General features: G+C 35.4%; 1 protein-coding gene across 6 annotated transcripts in view; it reads right to left on the reverse strand.

The window, feature by feature from the left end:
* The window catches only part of Cyld (CYLD lysine 63 deubiquitinase), a 64,203-nt gene that overhangs the window by 21,603 nt on the left and 18,628 nt on the right, over window positions 1-23,972 (reverse strand). For 3 of the 6 annotated variants that reach the window (XM_048355630.1, XM_048355631.1, XM_048355629.1), the window contains exons 6-7: window positions 6,379-6,477; window positions 3,817-3,933 (exon numbers count right to left, since the gene is read on the reverse strand). The exons of 2 other annotated variants lie outside the window; for them this stretch is intronic. In XM_048355630.1, coding sequence (XP_048211587.1) covers window positions 3,817-3,933; window positions 6,379-6,477 — 216 coding nt within the window. The remainder of the gene's footprint in view (window positions 1-3,816; window positions 3,934-6,378; window positions 6,478-23,972) is intronic. One more of the 6 variants, XM_048355632.1, reaches the window with a different exon arrangement.

The following is a 23,972-nucleotide window of genomic DNA, read 5'->3' on the forward strand; positions in this document are numbered from 1 at the left end:
TAACTAGAGAAATCAAATGAGCAAGAGAATAAAAACAAAAAGCTAAATGAGTTAAAGAAAGCAATGCAAGATATAAGAAAATTCAACAGAGATGAAAACTTTGCCGGGGGGTGGGGGGTAGAATCAAAATCTTGAAAATGAATTCAGTTTTCCAAGTAGGAAAACTCAATTGAAAGCCTACGTAATAGAACAGAAGAAGTTGAAAACTGTGTATCAGAGGTTGAAGATCAAGTCAAAGATACCGAAGGAACACTTAGAGGATAATAACGGGACTTGTTAGAACTTTTAGACTTAATCAAAAGGTCAGACTTACAAACTGTGGGAAAGATAAATTAAAAATAAGAACTAAAGGCATCAAAAACCTATCCAAGGAAATAAGGGCTGAAAGCTTTCCCAATGTCAAGAAACAGAGTATCAACATGTGAGGGATATTTACAGAACTACAAACAAGCAAGCACAAAGAACAAAGAGCCCCAGATGCACTATAATAAAAATACTAAAGACACAGAATAAAAAATATTGAAAGCGGGCTGGGAATATGGCCTAGTGGCAAGAGTGCTTGCCTTGTATACATGAAGCCCTGGGTTCAATTCCCCAGCACCACATATACAGAAAATGGCCAGAAGGGGCGCTGTGGCTCAGGTGGCAGAGTGCTAGCCTTGAGCAAAAAGAAGTCAGGGACAGTGCTCAGGCCCTGAGACCAAGGCCCAGGACTGGCCAAAAAATATATATATATATATTGAAAGCTGCACAAAAGAGGAAACAAGTTACTTACAATGGAAGCCCATTAGAATAACAGCAGATTTCTTGACAAATACACTAAATGCAAGGAGGGCATGCAAAGACACAATTTAAGTCCTGAAACATAATTGCCAACCTAGCCTACTTTATCCAGTGAAAGTACCCATCAAAACAGATGAGGAAATAACCCTCCATGACAAATAAAGGCTAAAGAAATTCATGACAACTAAATGAGCACTACAAAATTACTTAGTAGAATCCTACTACAGAAGAAGAAAAAAAATTTTTAAAAGCACAAGAAAGAACAAATCTTACTAGAAGAGAAGATTCTCAAAGCAGAAAGAGTAATGAAGAACACAACAAATACAACAGAATGACAAGAAGTACAACATTCCTCCTAACATTACCAGGGAATGTTAGTGCCTTAATTCTCAAATAAAAAACAAGGATGGAAACTGGGATCAAAACACAAGATTCAAGCATTAGTTACCTACAAGAAGCACATCTCATTGACAAACAGGCTAAAAGTGGGGCGGGGGATGGAGGGAGATGGAAAAAGACTTTCCAAATGGATGCTGAGAACCGGAGACAACAAGCTAAAGTCAGTTAGAAGATACAAAGAAGGTCACTTCAGATTCATGAAAGGAATAATGAAGCTGTGGAAATTAGACCAAACTGGACTTAAAACTAGAGCTGCCTTACATACAAAACTGTAACCACTCTGTATTTCACTTTGACAATAAAGAAAAAAAATAAAGTAATAGAGGAGGTAACAAGTTGAATAAGAAATGTACTTGCTTTATATATGAAACTATAACCCTTCTGTACTTGACTTTGACAATAAAGAGAAAAAAAAAAACTAGAGCTCAACAGCAAAAATCCACTACAGAAAATATTGTAACACATGGGTACTGAGCAACACACTTTGGAGTGGCATGTGGTTCAATGAAGAAATTAGAGAAATTTAAAAGCTCTGGAAAACTAATGAAAATGAAAATATATCTTATCAAAACCTCTGGGATACAGAAAAGGAAGTGTTAAAAGGAAAATTAAGAAGAAAATTCATAGCCATGAATGTGTACATAAAAAAACCACATAGCAAGCACTCCAACAAACAGCTTTGTAATACAACTCAAACTTCTACAAAAACAGGAACAAACTAAACTCTGAACTAGTAGATGAAGAGAAATAGTAAAAATTAGGACAGAAATTAAACAAAATGTAAAGTAAAAAATACAAAGAATCAATGAAACAGAAATTAAATAAGACTGATAGACCTCCTAGTTAATTTGACCAAAAGAAGAAAAGATTCAGATCAATACATTTAGAGATAAACAAGGGGGAAATCACAAAAAATACCAAAGCAATCCAAAGGGTCCTGAAGGTATACTTTGAAAGTTCATATCAAAATAAGCTGGAAAATAAAGAAGTGTATACGTTTTTAGATACAGTTGACCCATCAAAACTGAACCAACAAAACAAAATCAAAATTGCACCTCCACTCTTACCCTCTACAAAAGATCAACTCCAGCTGGATCAGAGCTCAAATTGAGATGTGATACTTTAAGTGTACTACAGGAAAATGTAACAAAAATTCTAGATATAGGCACAAACTATGCATTTTCTGAGTAAGACTCCAGATGGTCAGAGGATGGGAGTAAGAATTGACAAATGAGGAAAATAACAAATTAAGGAGGTTTTTCTTCACAGGAAAACAAACAGCCATCAGAACCAAGAGAACAATCCACAGAACAGAAGAACATCTTTGCCACATATTTAATAAAGGACTCATACCCAGAATATACAAAGAACTTAAAAATTTGTAGAAACAGAATAATTCAATTAATCAAGACAGTTCTCACAAGAAGAAATACAGATGGCTAACAGATGCATGAAGAAATGTTCAATACCCTTTGCCATAGAAGAAATGCAAATCAAAATCACACAAAGATTCCATGTCTCCCTAATCAGAATGGCAGCCATAAAGAAAATTACAAGTACTGTCAAGGCTATGGGGGAAAAGAAACCCTCATATACTCTTGGTGGGAATGGAAATAGGATAGACTAAGAATAGACCTTCCCTATGGCCTGGCTTTACCACTATCAGACATATATCCAAAGGAGAGTAAATAAGTAGGCCAGAAAGACACTTGCATACATATGTTTATTGCAGCATTGTTCACAATACATAAATGACAGAATCAGCTAAAGTGCCCAACATCATATGAGTGTACGAACAAAATGTGAAATATTAAGGAATACCAAAGAATGTTACATAGACATAATAAAAACTGAAATCATGTAATTTGAAGGAAAATAGCTACAACTAGAAGACATCATACTAAGTCATATGTCAGTCTCAAAAAACAAAATATCCTGTTTTTGCTCATATGTAGAAAGGAGACTTATTGACTTACATATTCATAGACATGTTCATATATACGACATAAACACACATATAATATTTTTATAACTACATACGGATACACACAGGATATGAATCTAACTAAAAGACTACTTAGGAATCTTCCTGAGATAAGGAAGAAGGAAGAGAAAAAGAATAACAGAGGGTGAAGAACTTTGAAATATATTTTGAGAGGATAAATACAGTGAAATAGATAGTTTACACCTACGTAAACAAGGAACCCTGTTGAAATTATTTTAGGAAGGCGGGAAAGGACAGTAGTAATAGAGTAGGTGAATTTATAAAAGTATGGAAATGTAACAATTAAATCCTGTGTATAGATAATGTAAGCTGACAATTTTTTTAATTTTTATTTTTAAAAAGAGATCAAGAAAGACCCAATCAGAAAAGTCTTTAATGAGTACTAACAGTAGAGACCAAATTTAAGCAGATTGGCTATGAGATCAGAACAAGCTACAACACAATTTAATTGTTTTATTAATCTTAATATCGGTGCATTTTAAGTTATATACAATATTTTAGCTAAGCCATATTAATAATTGCCTATTTGTTGTTTCCCCCAAACTGCAGATAATTTTTTTAAAAAGCCATTTTTTTCTGATGAAATCAGAAGTTAATTTATGACAAACAACACTAAAATTATAGATTACCTTCATCAATGTACCATGTATTTTTTGATTTGGATTGTGGTTGTGAGTCAACAGAAGACCCATTTAAGGTATAAAATAATTCAGATCTGTTTCTATTTCCAGGGTCTGAGGTAGATCCTATGGAACAAGAAAAGTTCCTTTAAAAAGTAGTCAGTAGGATATAAAAGGCTTTAAAGAGAAATGAATATGCATATAGTGCAAACAACTGTTCACACAACCAGTAGGTACACAATACATTTTTATTGCTACCTTCAGCTTTTGAAAATTTGGTAACCAATATGGTGACAATACAAAGATCCTTCACTCCTAGAGTTAATACAGGAAGAAAATGGGAGCAAATGAGAGCCTGCTCATTTTCTCATTTCTGGGGCAGTTTATGCTTCATTGTCAAAAATCACCATTCCCAAGTTTCATTTTATGAATCTGTTGGTTCCCAACAATTATCCATAATGATGCACAATGACGTTCAGTTGATGGCAGTCTGCAGATACCTCAGTGTTATATCACTTGGCCAAGGTCTACAGTAAACGATACCATCAAAGCCTGTGTAAATAACACAGGTGTTCATACAAAGATATAACTGTCTAATGATGCACTTCTCATATTGTATCCCATTAGTGACACATGATTGCATTTTAAAACAGATCCTTTACAGAGATCATCTTTTGTTGGGCACAGCAAGTCAGTCTATAATCCCAGCTACTTGGCCATGGTATGTAGCTCAATCATCTCCACCCAGGTGAAGAAGCACAAGGAGGATCACAGAGCAGGCCAGCTTAGGCATTAAAGCATTGTACACATAAATTGACAGATTGAGTTGATACCTTTATAAAGCTATTTAAAGATAATAAAAATGCCAGGTGCTGGAAGCTTATAACTGTAACCTAGCTTCTCAGGAGGCTGAGATCTGAAGATCTCAATTCAAAGTTAGCCCACACAGAAAAGTCTGGGCTCTTACCTCTAATTAACCCCCAAAAAGCTGAGTGTGGAGTTATGGGACATTGAGTAGGCCCCAGTACCAATAATTAATTAACTAATTGATAAAAATAACAGCAAACACAAAAGTGATAAACCAAGTTGATTCCTAGTACCACTAAAAAAGAGAAAGAGAAGTTAACCTTCCAATGCTGTACATTACTGATTCATGAATTAAGTTAAGAATACTTAACGCTATGGTAGAGGGGTGAAGTAGGTGTATCTGTGGTAGAGTATTTGCCTAGCAGACCTGAAGCCTTGGATTCAATCTCCAGCACCAAAAAAGACAGAACTTTAGGGGCTGGGTGAGACTATATACATGAGCGGTGGAATGCTTCCCAACACAAAAGAGCCCTGGGCTTGATTCCAAAAATTTATTTTAATTTAGACATTTTTCAAGAGATTTAATATTCAAACATCACAGAATTGTTAGTCATCACATTTCTTCCTTAACTCTCTCAGGTATGAAAAAAGAAATACTTTTATGTCTCATATATCAAATTTATCAAATGCAAGAGTCACTACAGCTATGTCACATATTTCCAGATTCTGCCCTGCCTCCGTATTAACAAGTTGTGTTGTAGTAGAGAGTAGTGTGGTTTCCAGAACTCATTCAAAAGCCATCATTTTTCTTTTTATAGCTGATAGCTGTATACTTTATAGTTTTAACTCAGAATTGATGTAGCACTGCTGAGTATAATGGTAGCATTTTTCTATCTCAGCTACTTGGGAAGCTAAGGAAGGAGTTGACTGCCTTAGCTTTCTTAGATTGCCCAAGTCCAGGAGTTCAAAGCTAGCTTAGAAAACAAAGCCAAAGGAGCAAGTGTGAGCTATCATATATCTATAGTTAAGATAAAAATACCAATACCTATATATACTGTAATTAATTCTAAGTCTTGGGGCCTAAGATCACATAAAATATTTCTTAAATTTCCTTTAAACAAGCCAAAGTAGCTTTGTTCACAGGAGAACTGAGGGAAAAATATTATTTTCTTAACCCACATCTGAGTTACCAAAAATTCTTACAGTTTTTAAATGAGCTATTGAATTTCTTTAGCTATAGCCCTATAAATCTTCAAAGTATTTGGAAGCTAACAGAAAAAGAAGTGTGAAATTCACATGTATCACAAGGAGCCTTCTGAAAGAGACAAATTTTTCTCTTAGGATTTTAGAATTTAATTTGTGCCTCATCTAGCTGGTAAAATGAACGCAATTAATCTCTAGAATACTTTATCCTACACAACATTATCTGTATGTAGTTATTTTATACAGTCACAACTCTATAATACCCAGTTAGTATAGAATATAACTATTCTATTGCAAGTAAAGGGTTTCAAAATCCAGTTGTTAGGGACCAGAAAAGGCAAACATCTTCATAGGAAACATCTCAATCACCAGGTTAAAAAAAGAAAAAAAATGTAGGCAACTTTTAGTTGGTATTAAACAGTACCATGTGTATAAAATTTTAGTTTATTTAATATAGTTGAGAGAAAAATGTCTGCATGATGTTAAGACCTAATAGCTTATAACCTTTGGGGTGGGGGTAATCAGGTAAGTTACCAAGATTTGTACCCTATAATGCCATACCTGTAACCTTTGGTTTATTATGGCTGGATGAACCTTTGTCCCCAACATCTCTTGACATAAAGGCAAGTTTGAGAGGCCTCCTTTCCTGTGTCACGCTATCTGAAATAGTAAACATGCTTTTTAAAGATGATTCTTCTATAAAAGTAATAAGCAAATAATGACAACAGAACAAAAAATCCCTTTCTAGCAAAACAGTACAATGCTTAGAGTTTTACAAATTATTTCTAATTATCAAAAATATAAAAAGAAGTGCTATTTCAGAGGCAAAAAAAATCAACACTATTCTGAAAGATGTAATTTCTACAAAAAAATACACTCCAAAATATACAATTTTGCTGTTTCAGATTCTTCAACATGTAATCACATGTAGTCCATGTTACTTGATGCTTTTAAACACTACAAAGAAAACCTTACATTTTTGCAACATTTCCCAAACCAGTATGCTCAGCACAAACCAAGTCTCATGAAGAATTCCTTACTCAGATATTTCTAAAAAGATGCTGAAATAAACAGACAGTTTTGGGGTTTTTTTGTTGTTGTTTTTTCTGGTCCTGGAGCTTGGACTCAGGGCTGAGGTGCTGTCTCTGAGCCTCTATGTGCTCAGGGGTAATGCTCTACTACTTGAGCCACAGCACCACTTGCCTATTTCTTTACTGCATAAAATCAGAATATTTATATACTGGTGTGTCTTGTGAATCTCCCAAGATGGATATAATAAGTTTATTTAACAATATATTGTGTGCCACTTTATTCATTATCTTAGACTAATACATTTCATAGAACATAGTTTAAAAAAAAAAAAACCTTGGTGGAAATGTGGGTCAGTGACAGGAATACATTGCTGAGGAATATGCATGTTAAAAAAACACATGCATATTAAGAACAACATATATATCAATACAAACACACATAAACAGCAAAAGTAGTCGTTACACACAGATTAATAATGTAGAAAGCCAGACACACACAATAGGGATACTTCTTAAAGAAATCACTATAAACTTCCCTTTGTCATTTCTTTGGCAAACTTGTTTTTGAAACAAAGACCATTCTCTCTTTCTCTCTCTCTCTCTTTTCTTTCTGCCAGTCCTGGGGCTTGAACTCAGGGCCTGAGCACTGTCCCTGGCTTCTTTTTGCTCAAGGCTAGCATTCTGCCACTTGAGGCACAGCGCTACTTCTGGCCTTTTCTATATATGTGGTACTGAGGAACTGAACCCATGACTTCATGTATAAGAGGCAAACACTCTACCACTAGCCCATATTCCCAGCCCACAAAGACCATTCTTTTTTTTTGGCCAGTCCTGGGCCTTGGACTCAGGGCCTGAGCACTGTCCCTGGCTTCCTTTTTGCTCAAGGCTAGCACTCTGCCACTTGAGCCACAGCGCCACTTCTGGCCCTTTTCTGTATATGTGGTGCTGGGGAATTGAACCCAGGGCCTCATGTATATGAGGCAAGCTCTCTCGCCACTAGGCCATATCCCCAGCCCACAAAGACCATTCTTAAAGTCCAGTATAAATTTAAGAGCCACTCATAAATACTGTTTGTCATGAAAGCAAGGAGAGCCTGGAATGAGGTATACCAAACCCTAAATAAAAATAACTACCAACCAAGAATACCCAGCTAAACTCTCATTCATAGCCAAAGGTCAAATAAAAGTCTTCCACAGTAAGGAAAAGCTGAAACAATATATCTCCATCAAACCAGCTTTACAGAAAATCCTCAAAGATGTACTATACAGGGAAAATAATCAAGATCACAATACAGACCGAGAAATGCACCCTAAATAGAAAACCAGAATGTTAGATCAAGAATAGGGAAGACACAGCTTTTAACAAGATAGCTATAATGAAAGGAACAAATGATCATCTCTCAATCTTAACACTCTTAATCTTAACATCTCTTAATCTTAACATTAATGGACTTAATTCTCCAATTAAACAACGTAGGCTCTTAAGTTGGATCAAAAATCAAGATCCATCTTTCTGCTGCCTCCAAGAGACACATCTATCCAGCAAAAGTAAACATCTTGTAAAAGTGAAAGGCTGAATCTAATCTATCAAGCAAATGGTCCCCATAAGCAGGCTGGAGTTGCAATCCTAGTATCAGACAAAATTGACTTCAAATTTAAAAAGGTAAGAAGAGACAAAGAAGGTTACTACATCCGAATAAAGGGATCTCTCCTACAGGAAGATATAACCACCCTAAATATCTATACACCAAATACGGGAGCACCCAACTTCATCAAACAAATACTACTGACTCTAAAAACACTCACAGACCCAAACACATTGATAGTTGGGGACTTTAACACTCCACTGTCACCTCTGGACAGATCAACACGCCAAAAACTGAACAAAGAAACCACAGAACTAAACAATTGCATAGACCAACTAGACTTAACCAACATCTACAGAATATTCCATCCAGCAACAACAGAATACACATTCTTTTCAGCAGCACATGGAACATTCTCCAAAATAGATCACATCTTAGGGCACAAAGAAAATCTGTACAAATTCAGAAGTATCAAAACCATTCCCTGCATTCTCTCAGACCACAATGGAATAAAATTAGAGCTCAACTCAAACAGCCACCACAGAAAATCCTACAATTCATGGAGGTTAAACAACACACTGCTGAACCATCAGTGGGTCACTGACAAAATTAAAACAGAAATTCAAATGTTTATGGAATTCAACCAAGATGAGTACACAAAGTACCAACTCCTTTGGGACACAGCAAAGGCAGTACTCAGAGGAAAATTTATATCTCTGAGTGCATACACCAACAAACTGGAGAAACAGCAACTCAATAATATAAGGAAGCACCTTAATCTCCTTGAAAGAGAACAACAAGCCAAACCCCAAGTCAATAGACAGAAGCAAATAATTAAAATCAAATCAGAATTAAATGAATTAGAGACAAAAAAAAAACAATGAAAGAATCAACAAAACAGAGTTGGTTCTTTGAAAAAATCAACAAGATGGACTCCTAGCAAACCTGACCAAAAACGAAGGCAGCACACTCAAATAAACAAGATCAGAGATGAGACAGGTAGCATCACCACAGAAATAACCAAAATTCAGAAGACAATAAGGGACTATTTTGCAAACCTTTATGCCAACAAATTCGAGAACTTGGAAGAAATGGATGATTTCCTAGAAAAAATTCATATCCCCAAACTCAACCATGAAGATTTAAACCTTCTAAACAGACCCAAATCCAGCATTGAAATAGAAACGGCAATAAGTGATCTCCCATCCAAGAAAAGCCCAGGTCCAGATGGATTCACAGCAGAATTCTACAAGGCCTTCAAAATAGAATTCACACCAATATTTCTCAAACTCGTCAATGAAATTGAAAGAAAAAGTTCACTACCAGACACATTCTATGAAGCCAGTATAACCCTCATCCCAAAACCAGGCAGGGACTCATCATGGAAAGAGAACTATAGACCGATTTCCCTGATGAACATTGATGCAAAAATTCTCAATAAAATTCTGGCCAATCGACTTCAACAGGTCATCAAAAAAATCACACACCACGATCAAACTGGATTCATCCCAGGGATGCAAAGTTGGTTCAATATACACAAGTCAATTAATGTAATCTACCACATCAACCAGAGCAAGGTAAAGAACCACATGGTTATATCTCTGGATGTGGAAAAGGCGTTCGATAAAATCCAGCACCCATTTATGCTAAAAGCCCTGGAAAAACTGGGATTCCAGGGAACACTCCTGAATATAATAAAGGCAGTTTATGACAAACCAACAGCAAGCATAATTCTAAATGGTGAAAAACTAAAGCCATTCCCTTTAAAATCAGGAGCAAGACAGGGATGTCTCCCCTTCTCTTCAACAAAGTACTAGAATTCCTAGCCAGAGCAATTAGGCAAGAAGAAAATATAAAGGGGATCCAAATAGGAAAAGATGAAGTTAAACTTTCTCTCTTCACAGATGACATGATCCTATACCTAAAGAACCCCATAGACTCTACTCCCAAGCTACTAGAGCTGATCCAAAACTTTGGCAAAGTTGCAGGATATAAAATAAACCCTCAAAACTCAATGGCCTTCCTATATGCTAATGACCTGAATGCCAAGGCTGAAATCAGGAAAGCAACTCCTTTTGCAATAGCCTCAAAAAACTAAAATACCTAGGAATAACCTTAACCAAAGAAGTGAAAGACCTCAATAGCCTCAAAAAACATAAAATACCTAGGAATAACCTTAACCAAAGAAGTGAAAGACCTCTATGATGAGAACTTTAAAAATATGAAAAACGAAATTAAGGCAGAACTAAGGAAATGGAAAAACCTCCCATGCTCTTGGATTGGGAGGATTAATATAATCAAAATGGCAATATTGCCAAAGGCTATCTACAAATTCAATGTAATACCCATTAATATCCAACACCATTTTTTAATGAAATAGAGGAAGCAATCCAGAAATTCATATGGAACAATAAAAGACCCAGAATAGCAAAAACAATCCTAAGCAGAAAGAACAGTGCTGGAGGAATTACAATACCAAACTTCAAGCTGTATTATAAAGCTATAGTAATAAAAACACCTTGGTACTGGCACCGGAACAGGCCTGAAGACCAATGGAACAGAATTGAAGACCCAGAAATGAACCCAGAGAACTATGTCTACTTAATCTTTGATAAAGGAGCTAAAACAATAGTCTGGAAGAAAGATAGCCTCTTTAACAAATGGTGCTAGCAAAACTGGCTCAACACATGCAACAAACTAAAACTAGATCCTTATATATCACCCTGCACCAAAATCAATTCCAAATGGATTAAAGACCTTGAAATCAAAACAAGCACCCTGAAAACACTAAAGGAAGGAGTAGGAGAAACACTTGAGCTCCTTGGCACAGGACAGAACTTCCTCAACAAAGACCCAGAAATGCTACAAATCAAAGAAAGGTTGGAAAAATGGTACTGCATCAAACTGCAGAGCTTCTACAGGGTAAAGGACATAGCTTGCAAGATAAACAGAAAGCCCCACAGATTGGGAAAAGATCTTTACCATACAACAGACAAAGGCCTCATATCTAAAATATATGCAGAACTAAAAAAATTACATTCCTCCAAAACAAAATGGCAAAGAACTAATAGCCCCCTCAACAAGTGGGCTAAAGACTTAAAAAAAAAGACTTCTCTGATGAGGAAATGAGAATGGCCAAGAGACATATGAAAAAGTACTCTATATCACTGGCCATAAAAGAAATGAAAATCAAAACAACATTGAGATTCCATCTCACCCCAGTAACAATGTCCTATATCAAGAAAACTAACAATAACAACTGTTGGAGGGGATGTGGCCAAAAGGGAACCCTACTTCATTGTTGGTGGGAATGTAAACTGGTTCAGCCACTCTGGAAAGTGGTATGGAGATTCCTCAAAAGGCTAAACATAGAACTCCCCTGTGACCCAGCAGCCCCACTTTGGGGCATCTACCCAAAAGACCACAAACAAGAACACCCTAAAGCCACCAGCACAACAATGTTCATCGCAGCACAATTTGTCATAGCTAGAATCTGGAACCGACCCAGATGCCCCTCAGTAGACGAATGGATCAGGAAAATGTGGTACATATACACAATGGAATATTATGCCTCTATCAGAAAGAATGACATTGCCCCATTCGTAAGGAAATGGAAGGACTTGGAAAAAATTATACTAAGTGAAGTGAGCCAGACCCAAAGAAACATGGACTCTATGGTTTCCCTCATAGGGAATAATTAGCACAGGTTTAGGCAAGTCACAGCAGAGGATCACAAGAGCCCAATAGCTATACCCTCACATAAGATGATGCTAAGTGAAATGAACTGCATGTTATGGAAACGATTGTTATATCATTGTTGTAACTACTTTCAACATGCTATGTGTAACCATAGCTTCTATTATTGATGATCTTCTTATATCTCCTTCCTGTGGTGTACCTGCACTATCTCTGTATCTTATCTGAGTACATTGGAAACTGTGTATACTCGTATTAGAACTAGGAAACTGAAAGGGAATACCAAAATCAAGAGACACAGGGTAAAAAAGACAAATGACTACAAAAGCAATACTTGCACAACAGTTTGGTGTAAATGAACTGAACAACACATGGGGGGGGAGGGAAAAGGGGAGGGCAGAGGGGGAAATGAGGGAGGAGGTAACAAACAGTACAAGAAATGTATCCAATGCCTAACGTATGAAACTGTAACCTCTCTGTACATCAGTTTGACAATAAAAATAAAAAAAATACTGTTTGTGTAAATGTAGACCAATCAGTATGGCAAGTTTTTCTCTTGGGAAGGTCAACAGCAGAGCTGTGAAGTCCAACATGCCACTGACAAATCATGCCTGAAAAAGCTGCATAGCAGCAAAAGCGGAATCACCCACAGTAGATTTTCGAGGACAGAAAGAAATAGGAAAATGTTTACATTTTAAACACAAAGAAAAGGCCATGAAGAAAAAAGAAATCATAGTGAATAAACTATATGTAAATAATGCCTGGTATATTTTTCTTATGGATGGATGAAGGAATATTCTATTAGATTATGTATCTTAAACAAGTCAGAATATAATCAAATGGAATACCTGAATAATATTTTAATTCAAAAAGTATACTTACTAACATATTTTAATAAGGGATATAGTAAAAGAAATTATTTCAACAAATGATATAGGAAAAGAAATATTATTACTAATACTTTTATGATGTTATCATTCTGATATCTATAAATGTTATCTATGGTAGCTACTACAGAAAGGAAATTATCTCTAGGAAAAGTTCCCAAATTATTGCAGAAAAACTGACTAAAGACAATGTCCACTATTAACAGTAATCAATTGCACATACTGTATTTGAAAGAGAAATCCATACTTATGCCATAACATATGTACATTACATGGTAAGGGATCAATTACAGCAAACATGGCCATGGGTACTCCTGCTGTGAAGGGACAAAGGCAGCATGGCCAAACAGATAAGGGGATGAGGCCTAACACCAGATCTGCTGCTACTGCTAGAGAAGAGCTCCAAAGACCAGGAGTGTGAGCTAGAAGGCGCTGGAGTAGAAATCATGTTACTGTCTGCCAAAGACTGGAAGAAGCCAAAAAGCCACTGTGAGGAATCCCAACAGAACTCTACACAGATAAAGGGCCACATACCACATCCACCTTGCCTCCAGCAACAACAAACCAAAGTTTCTTATTAGGTTGTAACCAGCAAAGCCTTCTGACATAAATAAATAAAAGAAAGTAAGGGGTAAATTCACTAGACAATTTTACGAGATTACAATGGTCCTGATTAGAAATATTAAAAGAGATAGCAAGATAGGCCCATCAAACCACATGTACAAACTATACACAATAATCCTATTAATAAGAAACAAAAGCTAGAAATAATCCATTCTACAGAAAGATGAATACATTGTGGTCTATTCAGACAGTAGATTATTATGTAACAATAAAAAGGAATACATAACAACATGAATAATGTGATAAACAAAAGAAACCAGATCTAAAGAATACAGAATGTATATATATGAACTGCATTCAAAATGATAAATCAGCAGTTTATTTGTTACTTTTTTTGTTTTTGTTTTTTTGCAAGTCCTGGGGCTTAAACTCAGGGCCTGGGCACTGTTCTTGAGCTTCTTTTGCACTCTACCACTTGAGCCACAGTGCTACTTCTGGCTTTTTCTGTGTATGTGGTACTGAGGAATCAAACCCAGGGCTTCATGCATGCAAGGCAAGCACTCTACCACTAAGCCACATTCCCACCCCGCTACTTTTTTATTTAATCAGAAAAGAAAAATCCTTTGGAGAATACTGAGCTGAAAATAATGATAATAAACTAGGAAAGAAGTTATTATTCAAACCAGAAGAAATCTGAATCTGACTCAATAAGTTTAGAGAAATTGCTTAATTGACATACTATTTGACATCTTCAGTTGCAGGGCCTAATTTAAGCCCAAATAAGAAGTGAAGCTGGGCTGAGAATGTGGCTTAGTGGTAGAGTGCTTGCCTAGCATTCATGAAGCCCTGGGTTCAATTCCTCAACACCACATATATAGAAAAAGCCAGAAGTGGCGCTGTGCCTCAAGTGGCAGAGTGCTAGCCTTGAGCAAAAAGAAGCCAGGGACAGTGCTCATGCCCTGAGTTCAAGCCCCAGGACTGGCAAAAAAAAAAAAGTGAAGCTATGTTTACATGAATAGATTAAGGTACTATACACTAGGTATACTATTATACTAGGTATACTACAAATAGCACATATCCAAATATCTCCAAAAGATTGGATTAGTGGTCAGAATAAATACTTTACTAACATTTTATGTGATGCTGTATAAAATATGTATCTGCATATAACCTTACAGAAAACATCTGCGTTTTATACTGAGATCTGGTACTTCAAATTCTCTTTTGTGAGGGCTCTATCTCAAATAACCTGAAATTCAGCCTCCACAGACAATATGCAGGTCTATTCAGATAAATAATCTTTATGGAAGATATTTATCACTACGTACCAAACTATAATACACATACCATTGGCTCAGCAATCGTACTCCTAAGACATTATCTTATAGCTATACTATACTGCCACACATACACACACACACACACACACACACACACACACACACACAAAAGCTATCCATGGAAGCACTGTTCATAATAGCAAAAGAATAAAAGTAAGTTAAATACTCATTCATAGAAAATTGGTTTAAAAGGTTTATGGTAGGGGGAATGAGGGACGAGGTTACAAACAGTACAAGAAATGTATCCAATGCCTAATGTATGAAACTGTAAACTCTCTGTAATTCAGTTTGATAATAAAAAAATATATATATATAAAGTTAATGGTACATTCTTGATGTGAAATACAATAATATAAATAATAGTTATATGATTTATGTACTAGTATGAAAAGATTTTATATCCACTGTTAAGTTAAAAAGAAGAGGGTACAATATCCACTTTTGGGAAGATATAGTGGAGGTATGATTCTTCATTTGTCCTGCTAAGTAGATGTAAAAGTCTAGACATAAGAAATAAAACAAGCTTGGCACTGGGGGCTCATGCCTATACTTGGGAGGCTGAGAACTGAGGATCACAGTTCAAAGCCAGTCTGTTCAGGAAAGATCATGAGACCCTTATCTCCAATTAACTACCTAAAAAGCAGAAGTAGAGCTGTGGCTCAAAGTGGTAGAGCACTAGCCTTAAGCACAAAAAGCTCAGGGATAATACCCAGGCCCTGAGTTCAAGCCCCATGACTAACAAAAACTCTAAGTGGGAAGAAAAGGTTAAGCCTGCTAGGGAACTCAGGACTTAATGAAGGACATGGAGAAGAGTTCCCTACATTTTCTATGTATAGGAGATAGATAGATAGATAGATAGATAGATAGATAGATAGATAGATAGATAGATAGATAGACAGACAGACAGATAGATAGATAGATAGATAGATAGATAGATAGATAGATAGATAGATAGATAGATAGATCCCAGAGTTAAGAGCTACAGAAGTCAGAAACCCAGAAACAACCATAAGCTCACTAAAGAAACCATAAGAAAAGCCATCTTTCTCTAGCCAAAGGACATCAATTCTCCTAAAAGTATACACAGGTTTAATGCAACTCTCATTTTTAAAATATCTTATACTAAAGCATATGTGGAGACAGAGAAGATTTAGCATAGCTAAAATAATTTTTCTGGAAGAATAAACCAAGAAGAATCAATTTCTGCTGGCAAAACAGTATTTCCCTAAGGTAATTGAATCTGTATGGGATTATCAGTGGAACATAACACATAAATCAATGAATGGAATGGAGACCAAGAAATAGACCCACAGAAGTATGTCCAACTGAGATGGGGTGGGTCTAGGATGTAAACTTGGGGCCTCAAGCTTACTAGGCAACCATTTAGTCAACTACTTACAACTTACTCAACTACTTAAGCCATATCTCCAGCTCTCCAACTTATTTTTGATAAATGTACAAAAGCAATGTAATGGGGGAAAAGCCTTTTTCAACAAATTGTTTTAGAATAATTAGATATCCATAGGTTCAAAATGAAGAAGCTTGATTTAATTTTCATTTGTTCTACAAAATTAACTCAGAAAGAATTATGTATTTAAATTGTACATTGTAAAACTGTGAAATGATTTTTTTTCTTAAAAAAGGCACAAAGGCTCAAGCCTCTTGGGAGTTGGAAATCAATCATCCCACGGTAGCTAACATGAAAATTAAGATATGGAAATACTGGATCACGCATATGCACTGACAGTAATCATATCAGACAGTACAGTCAGGCTGAAAAACTGTAAGAGTTTGTTTAAAAATTAACAATGGAAACATCCCATGACCTGCAAGTACACCTGAACATTTATGCCAGAAAAATGAAGATTTGCATTCACTCAAAAGTCCACACACAAATGTTTATACTGGAACAAACTAGATGGAGCTCAATTAGTAACTTGAAGAACTAAGAATGGCATAACAAAGACTATTAGCAATAAAAAAGAAAATATTAACATACAAAACAAAACAGACAAGTCTGCAGAGAATTGTTCTGAGTGGGGGGAAAAAGCCAGACTCCTCACCACCCCCAAAGTCCCATTCGATATAACTGAATTTAAATAACATATTTAAAATGAAAAGCTTGGAGAAGGGGAGACAAGTTTGGTGGTTGTCAGGGGTTGAAGAAGAAGTGGGAATAGGAGGGAAGTAGTATGGTAATAAAAGGTAATATAAGATACAGGAAAGCCACCAGCACAACCATGTTTATTGAAGCACTACTCACCACAGCCAAGATGCCCCTCAATGGACGAATGGATCAAGAACATGTGATATATATTTTACTCATCCATTAGAAAGAATGATATTGTATCAGTTGTAAAAAAATGGAAAGACTTGGAAAAATGTTAAGTGATGTAAGTAAAGCCCACAGAAACAAAGAAAGGATGCATGTTTTCCCTTACATGCAGATTATAAGCTAGATTTATCTTATAAACTCATAAGTAAATATGTTGGGTGGTATGCAAGTGCCTACACATGTATTAACTGAAATATGGTGTATTCAAGGGAGAACTCAAAGCATGTAATCCCTCAGAAAGGTAAAGTCAACATTCAGCAAAATAAAACATCAGGAATGGTTTACTCAAAATGGGTGGGGTAGAGTCAAGAGGAAATGGATGTACAAATGAAGAGAAGAGGGGGAGAATGCAGTCAAAAATCCAATGAATTTTATACAACATTAAGAATAGCGAGGTAAAAGGTAGGTCAGGGAGGGATGGGTGAGAATGTTGAAAGGGGTTATATTGATCAAGATACATTGTAGTCATAAACTGCTTTGTGACATGATAACTTCTTTGTACAACTACTTAAAGATAATATTAAAAATAAAGTTGTTTTTTTTTTAAGAAAAGGAACAACGGAGGAGGCCTGTTGTCACTATTGTCATTCAATGCTGTTCTGGAAATTCTGACAAGTAAAACTGGTAATAAAGAATGGATACATTTACTGAAAAAAAAAAGCAATTTAAGAGATTCTAGTGGTGATGAGAATTGTGTCAGTACCCTGGGTACTATATTTTTGCAAAATGTTACAACTGGAACCAGGCACAGTAGCTCAAGCCTTTAATCTAGCAACTACATGGTAGAGGAGATCAGGGTTAAAGTTCAAGACTATCCCAGACATAAAAGTTGGGGAGATTCCATCTTGACCAATGACTGGGCATGGTGGTACTTACCTGTTATCCCAACTACAAAGAAAGTACAATGTTTAGGTACAGTGGTACACATCTATCATTGCTAGTGACATAGGAAGCAGAAGCAGGAGGACCACAGCACAGGCTGTGGACCTTGAAAATAACAGAATCAACAGGTGCTAAAGGCATGGCTCAAAGTGGTACAGCACTTGCCTGGCAAGAATAAGACTATGAGTTCAACTCACAGTACTGCCAAAAAAAAGTGTTAGTTGAATTAGGACACACTAAGGGTTAAAAGGCTGATTCTTCAGGTGGGTTTTATAAAACTCTCAAGTATTTGAAAAGCATAATTATCTGGTAAAGGGCTTATACTGAGAATATATAAATATACATAATTCCCCCAATTCAATAAAAAATAGACAAGTGTCAAAAGATTAACCAGACACTACCTGAACGGAGATATACAAACAACAAGTAAGAATGGAAAGGTGGCTGACATAATTAACTTTTATGTAAATTAAAGCCACAATAAGATGCCAATACTTATCTATGATAACAGCTAAGCTTTAAAAGATCATAGCAAGTGGCAGCAAGAATGTAAAAGAAATGAACTTTCTGTATAATTTCTGGAAATGCAAAACACTATAACCACTTTGGAAAGACATTATGGTAGATTTGGGGTTACTTACTTAAAAATCACCTACAATAGCCATTCTTGTTTACATATGACTCAAAAACAATGACAGCTTATGTCCATACAATGATTCATACACAGATTTTCCTAACAGCATTACTTGTAATAGTTAAAAAACTGGAAATAACCTAAATTTCCACCAGTAAGTGAATGGAAAAACAAGCTGGAATATTTCCACCAACAGATGGAATCAAATAGTTGAGTAAAATAAAAATAGACTTTTACAACGTATATCATAAATTATTCCACAAGTATACAATTCTAGAAAATATGCACAAATACACAGTGTCTGAAAGTAGATCAGTTGATGCCCGAGTTAGGCAAGGGCAGAGGGGAAGGGTCCTAAAGTGCATACTTTGGAGCAGTAAACATGTTCACCATCTTAACTATTGTCATTGTCTCATTAATATAAGTATATGCCCAGACTTACCAGTTTACATACTTTAAATATGCAGCCCACTGTGTGTCGTTATACCACACAAAGCTGATATTTGTAAAGGTTCATGAAGTATAAAGGCATACAAAAATATTGTATAACACAAAGAAAAGAACTGGAAGACAGCAAGGGAAGGTGTGACTTTGTCCAAAAATAAATATACTCATTACCTGACTTATATAACTGTAACCCTCTGCCCAGCACCTATATAATTACAATAAAAAATTAAAAATGAAATAAGATCTGTGTAAGAATGAACTGGCTGGTCTAACATGAAAAACAAATAGCATTACACTCCTAAGTCCACAATAAGAAGCTTGGAAAGCAAAATGTATAATTCATGGGCGGCACTAATTGATATACTTCATCACAACAACATCAAGAACCTGAACATAATGTCAAATTAGATGTATTCAAGTTTTTAAGCATTAGAAACAACAAGAGACAGGAACATTGTATAGCACATTTCAGATTACTGCATCTTTTCAGCAAAGGTATCCAGAAGCCAGCAATAACAAGCAATTGAGAATTATTCTTCCCTAATCTCACCAGCTGTTCAAATGTTCCAAAAAGAATCTTTCTTAAGTACTGGAAATATTAATTTTGTCCCACAAATGATGGTAATTGGACAAGAAAAAGAAACCAAGGAACCAAAAAGGAAACACTATGATTCTTTTTTTCCCTTCAAGAAAAGTGTTAATGATGACATGCAATAGGGATAAGCTTCATTCAAATAAACTAATTTCATTTCAACAATTTTACTTCTTATAGTCTATTTTCAAGCTTTATTTTTGTGGGCAAATAAGTATAATTTATGTATTATGTTATAAAAACTGGTAATATTCTTAATTAACTCCTATTCAAGGATTATGAATATCAAACTTTAAAAGAAAGGAGAAAAAGCATTATTTTCCTTTCTCATTACTGCTCTGCGCCAGAAACATCAATGACAATCTGAGATGTAGAAGATCCTACTATGCCTAACAAGTGGCTCCTAAGCAGCTATGTAGCTAATTTTTATTCTCAATACTATACCAATATTTGAATATAATTACAAATGTTCTTAGAATACATATTACTAAAGAGGAATTCTCTATCAGATTACATTCAATTTGATCACAGAAAGATATGGTAGGTTTTTTTCTGTTTTTCTCATCTTTACTCTTTAAATGCTACTGCAGACCCAAGGTAATTCACATTTCAAACCAGATTGTAAAGGTGGAAAAAATATAAAGAAAAAAATACAGCTTCAGAGTGTATGGTGGGGGGTCAGGGGATAGAAGCACTTCAAATCTTTATTCTGAAACCGACCAAGAAAAAAAAAATAACTATACACAAGTCAACTTCACAGTTCAAGTATCTCTTTCTTTCTTAAGAATACTGAACTAATGATTTCTCAGTCTCCCAACTTACTATAAAAAAAAAGTCTATTCCATTGTAAAATACGAAATTCAAAGAAATGTAATCATGGTAGGTTAAAAAGACAGATTCAACCTAATATGAGATTCGGTTGTGAGCTTTCAAAAGTACCCTTTGAACATTTCCTACCCACTCCCCCCAAAATAAAAAAGAAACCTCAAAACAATATTTGATCTGCTAAATGAAGTGAATACCATTTCCATATATGATTGTGGGGAAATACTACTAGCTAGAATCAGTTACCTCTGCAAGAATACTTAGTGAAAGAAAACATTTCATAAGGCTATTTCCCTTTGCCAGCAAATTATCATTATGAAATTAGCATAATTCCAAAAAGTTTTTCAGAACAGGGCATCTAAACTCGACTTTTGCCCCCGGATAATTCTTTGTTGTAGGGGCTCCCTTGTGCAGCTTTGGTCTCTACTCACTAGCAACCAGTACAGATCCAGGTAAGGACCCTCCCACCACCAATATCACAAGTAAAAACATCTCCAGATATTCCAAATGTTCCCTGAGAGCAAAAGTATCCAGCTACTGGCAAGCCGAGTCCACTGAATATGGGGAAGAGGACAGAAGACACGACCCCACACAAAGCCTGAAAAGAGGATGGGCCACAGCTACAGCTTACACTAAGGAACAAATAGCCATCGTGTGCTTAGAGAGCCAATTGAAAGAAAGAGGGAAAGGGGGAGAGGGGAAGAGGGAAAATAGGAAAATAGGAAATAGGTAACAAAATAGAAAATAGGTAACAAATTGTACAAGATATGTACCCACTGCCTTACGTATGAAACTATAACCCCTATGTACATCACTTTGACAATAAATAAATAATTATTCAGAAAAAAAAAGTATCCAGCTACTGACTGAGACCTCAAAGGACCTTCTTTTTATAAAGGTACTATCAATAGTGACAATATTGTGTTTCAAATAATAAAACACTACAAAAATAAAAGCTAATCATAAATGTTATGACACCTCTAAAGGAACCCCTTCTTTTCTGGAATATAGATGTGTTTATATAAATATAATCAATATAAATCAATATATAATATATAAATATATAACAATATATAAATGTCTTTATATTCCAAAAGGTACAATACTTAAAATTATAAGTGCTATAATAGAGGAAACTCCTAACAGTCCATTTCTCCTACTGATAATGAACTTTGATACAGTATACAAAACACCTATCTGCAGGCATTGTTGAGTGAACAATAGCAGGCAGATTGATAAGAATCAAAAGTTAAAAGAAAGGAACAATATAGATATATAATTCAAAGTGCTCAATTTGCAGACAGAGAGAGAGAGATAAGGAGATCTGACTTGTTCTCAAAACAATCATGATGGCTACTAATCTACATAATCCTTATGTTGGAAATCATAAATAAAGGTTTATAAAACAGCCATCTTCTATGAGGCTCTTACCAGAAGTCAAACCAATTTGATATTCAATCTTGGACTTTCATGAGCTAGAGCAACCTCTGTTCTTTATAAAGTATTCAGCCTCAATTGTTTTCCATAGCACCAAAAACAAATAAAGATAGATGAGTTGAACAACACACTAAGGAAAGAGTCAATAATATTGAAGACAGAAAAGCAGAATGCATCTGAGAACTAGAAAGAAATAATTTGGAAAAAAAAAAAACAGAACCACAAGGACTTAAGGAACAACATCAAAGATTATAGCACACATCTAATTGAAAGAAGAAAAGACAGAATAATAACTATTTACTTGACAGGTTTTAATAGTTTAAATTTTCAACCTTGTGAGCTTGCAAATTCAAGAAGATAAATATGAAAAAATAGTTATTTATAGTCAAACTACTGCAAATAGAATAAAAGCAAAAGTCATTGATGCATCAGGAGAGAATACATAAATAGATCAGTAATAGTTTATGACTAACAAACAGCAAGGGTTAGGGGATGACAGCTAAAAATACATGTTTCTGTACAGGGAGATGAATGTGTTTTAAAACTGACCTCTTATATCTGTAAATAATATTAAGTACATCAAATTGTACAGTTTAAGTGAGAAATTTAAGCATATGAATTACTTCTCAGTAAAAGTTTTTTTTTTCCTTAATACAGAATGTGACTACAGAACAGACTGGCCTCAAATTCATGATCCTCCTGCCTCAGCCTCCTAAGTTCTGGGATTGCAGGCATGCAGTAGCATGCCTGGCTAATGAGGCTATCTTTAAAAAAAATGTATTTCTATATATCAGTAAACACAACTAAAACATATGTGCTTCACCTTATCTTGTATCAATAATGCCTATAAGCATTTCAGGGATAAAATTATATTTTTACTCTAACAAAGGTAAATAACTGAAAAACATACAATGTTATTAGTAGTTTTATAATAGAAATATCAATTTTTCTCAAATTGCCCTAAAATTATCTGCAATTCCAGTCACAATCATAATTGAACATTCTAATAATATCTGAGAATCTGAGAGTTAAACTTACTGAAGGGCCAAGGGCAAAGAATTGCCAAGAAATTCATTTAAAAAGACATGAAGAAGACACAAAGACACAAAGAACATCACTGGCAAGACTTCTCCTTGGGTGAAATAATGAAGGCAGTAACCATCAATATCCTAACACCAATCTTTAATTAAATAGAGGAAGCAATCCAAAAATTCATATGGAATAATAAAAGACCCCCAATAGCAAAAACAATCCTAAGCAGGAAGAACAGTGCTGGAGGAATTTCAATACCAAACTTCAAACTCTATTACAAAGCTATAGTAATAAAAACAGCTTGGTATTGGCATAAAAGGCCTGAGGAGCAATGGAACAGAACTGAAGACCCAGAAATGAACCTGCAGACCTATGGCCAACTAATCTTTGATAAAGGAGCTAAAAAAAAAATAAGATGGAAGAAAGACAGTCTCTTCAACAAATGGTGCTGGCAAAATTGATTCAACACATGCAACAAATTAAAAATAGATCCTTATATATTACCCTGCACCCGAATCAATTCCAAATGGATCAAAGATCTCGAGGTAATATCTGATACCCTGAAAACATTGCAGGAAGGAATAAGAGAAATACTTGGGCTCCTTGGCACTGGATGAAAGCTCCTTAATAAAGGCCCAGAAACACAATTCAAAGAAAGGTTGGACAAATGGGATTGCATCAAACTGCAGAGCTTCTGCATGGCAAAGGGACATAGCTTGCAAGATAAACAGCCTCAGACTGGGAGAAGATCTTCACTGGCCATACAACAGACAAAGGCCTCATATCTACAATATATGTAGAACTCAAAAAATTAAATTCCTCCAACACAAATCCTCAAAGAAACAACTTCCCCATTAATAAATGGATT

Source organism: Perognathus longimembris, chromosome 10 (genome assembly GCF_023159225.1).
Source record: "Perognathus longimembris pacificus isolate PPM17 chromosome 10, ASM2315922v1, whole genome shotgun sequence".
NCBI lineage: Eukaryota > Metazoa > Chordata > Mammalia > Rodentia > Heteromyidae > Perognathus > Perognathus longimembris.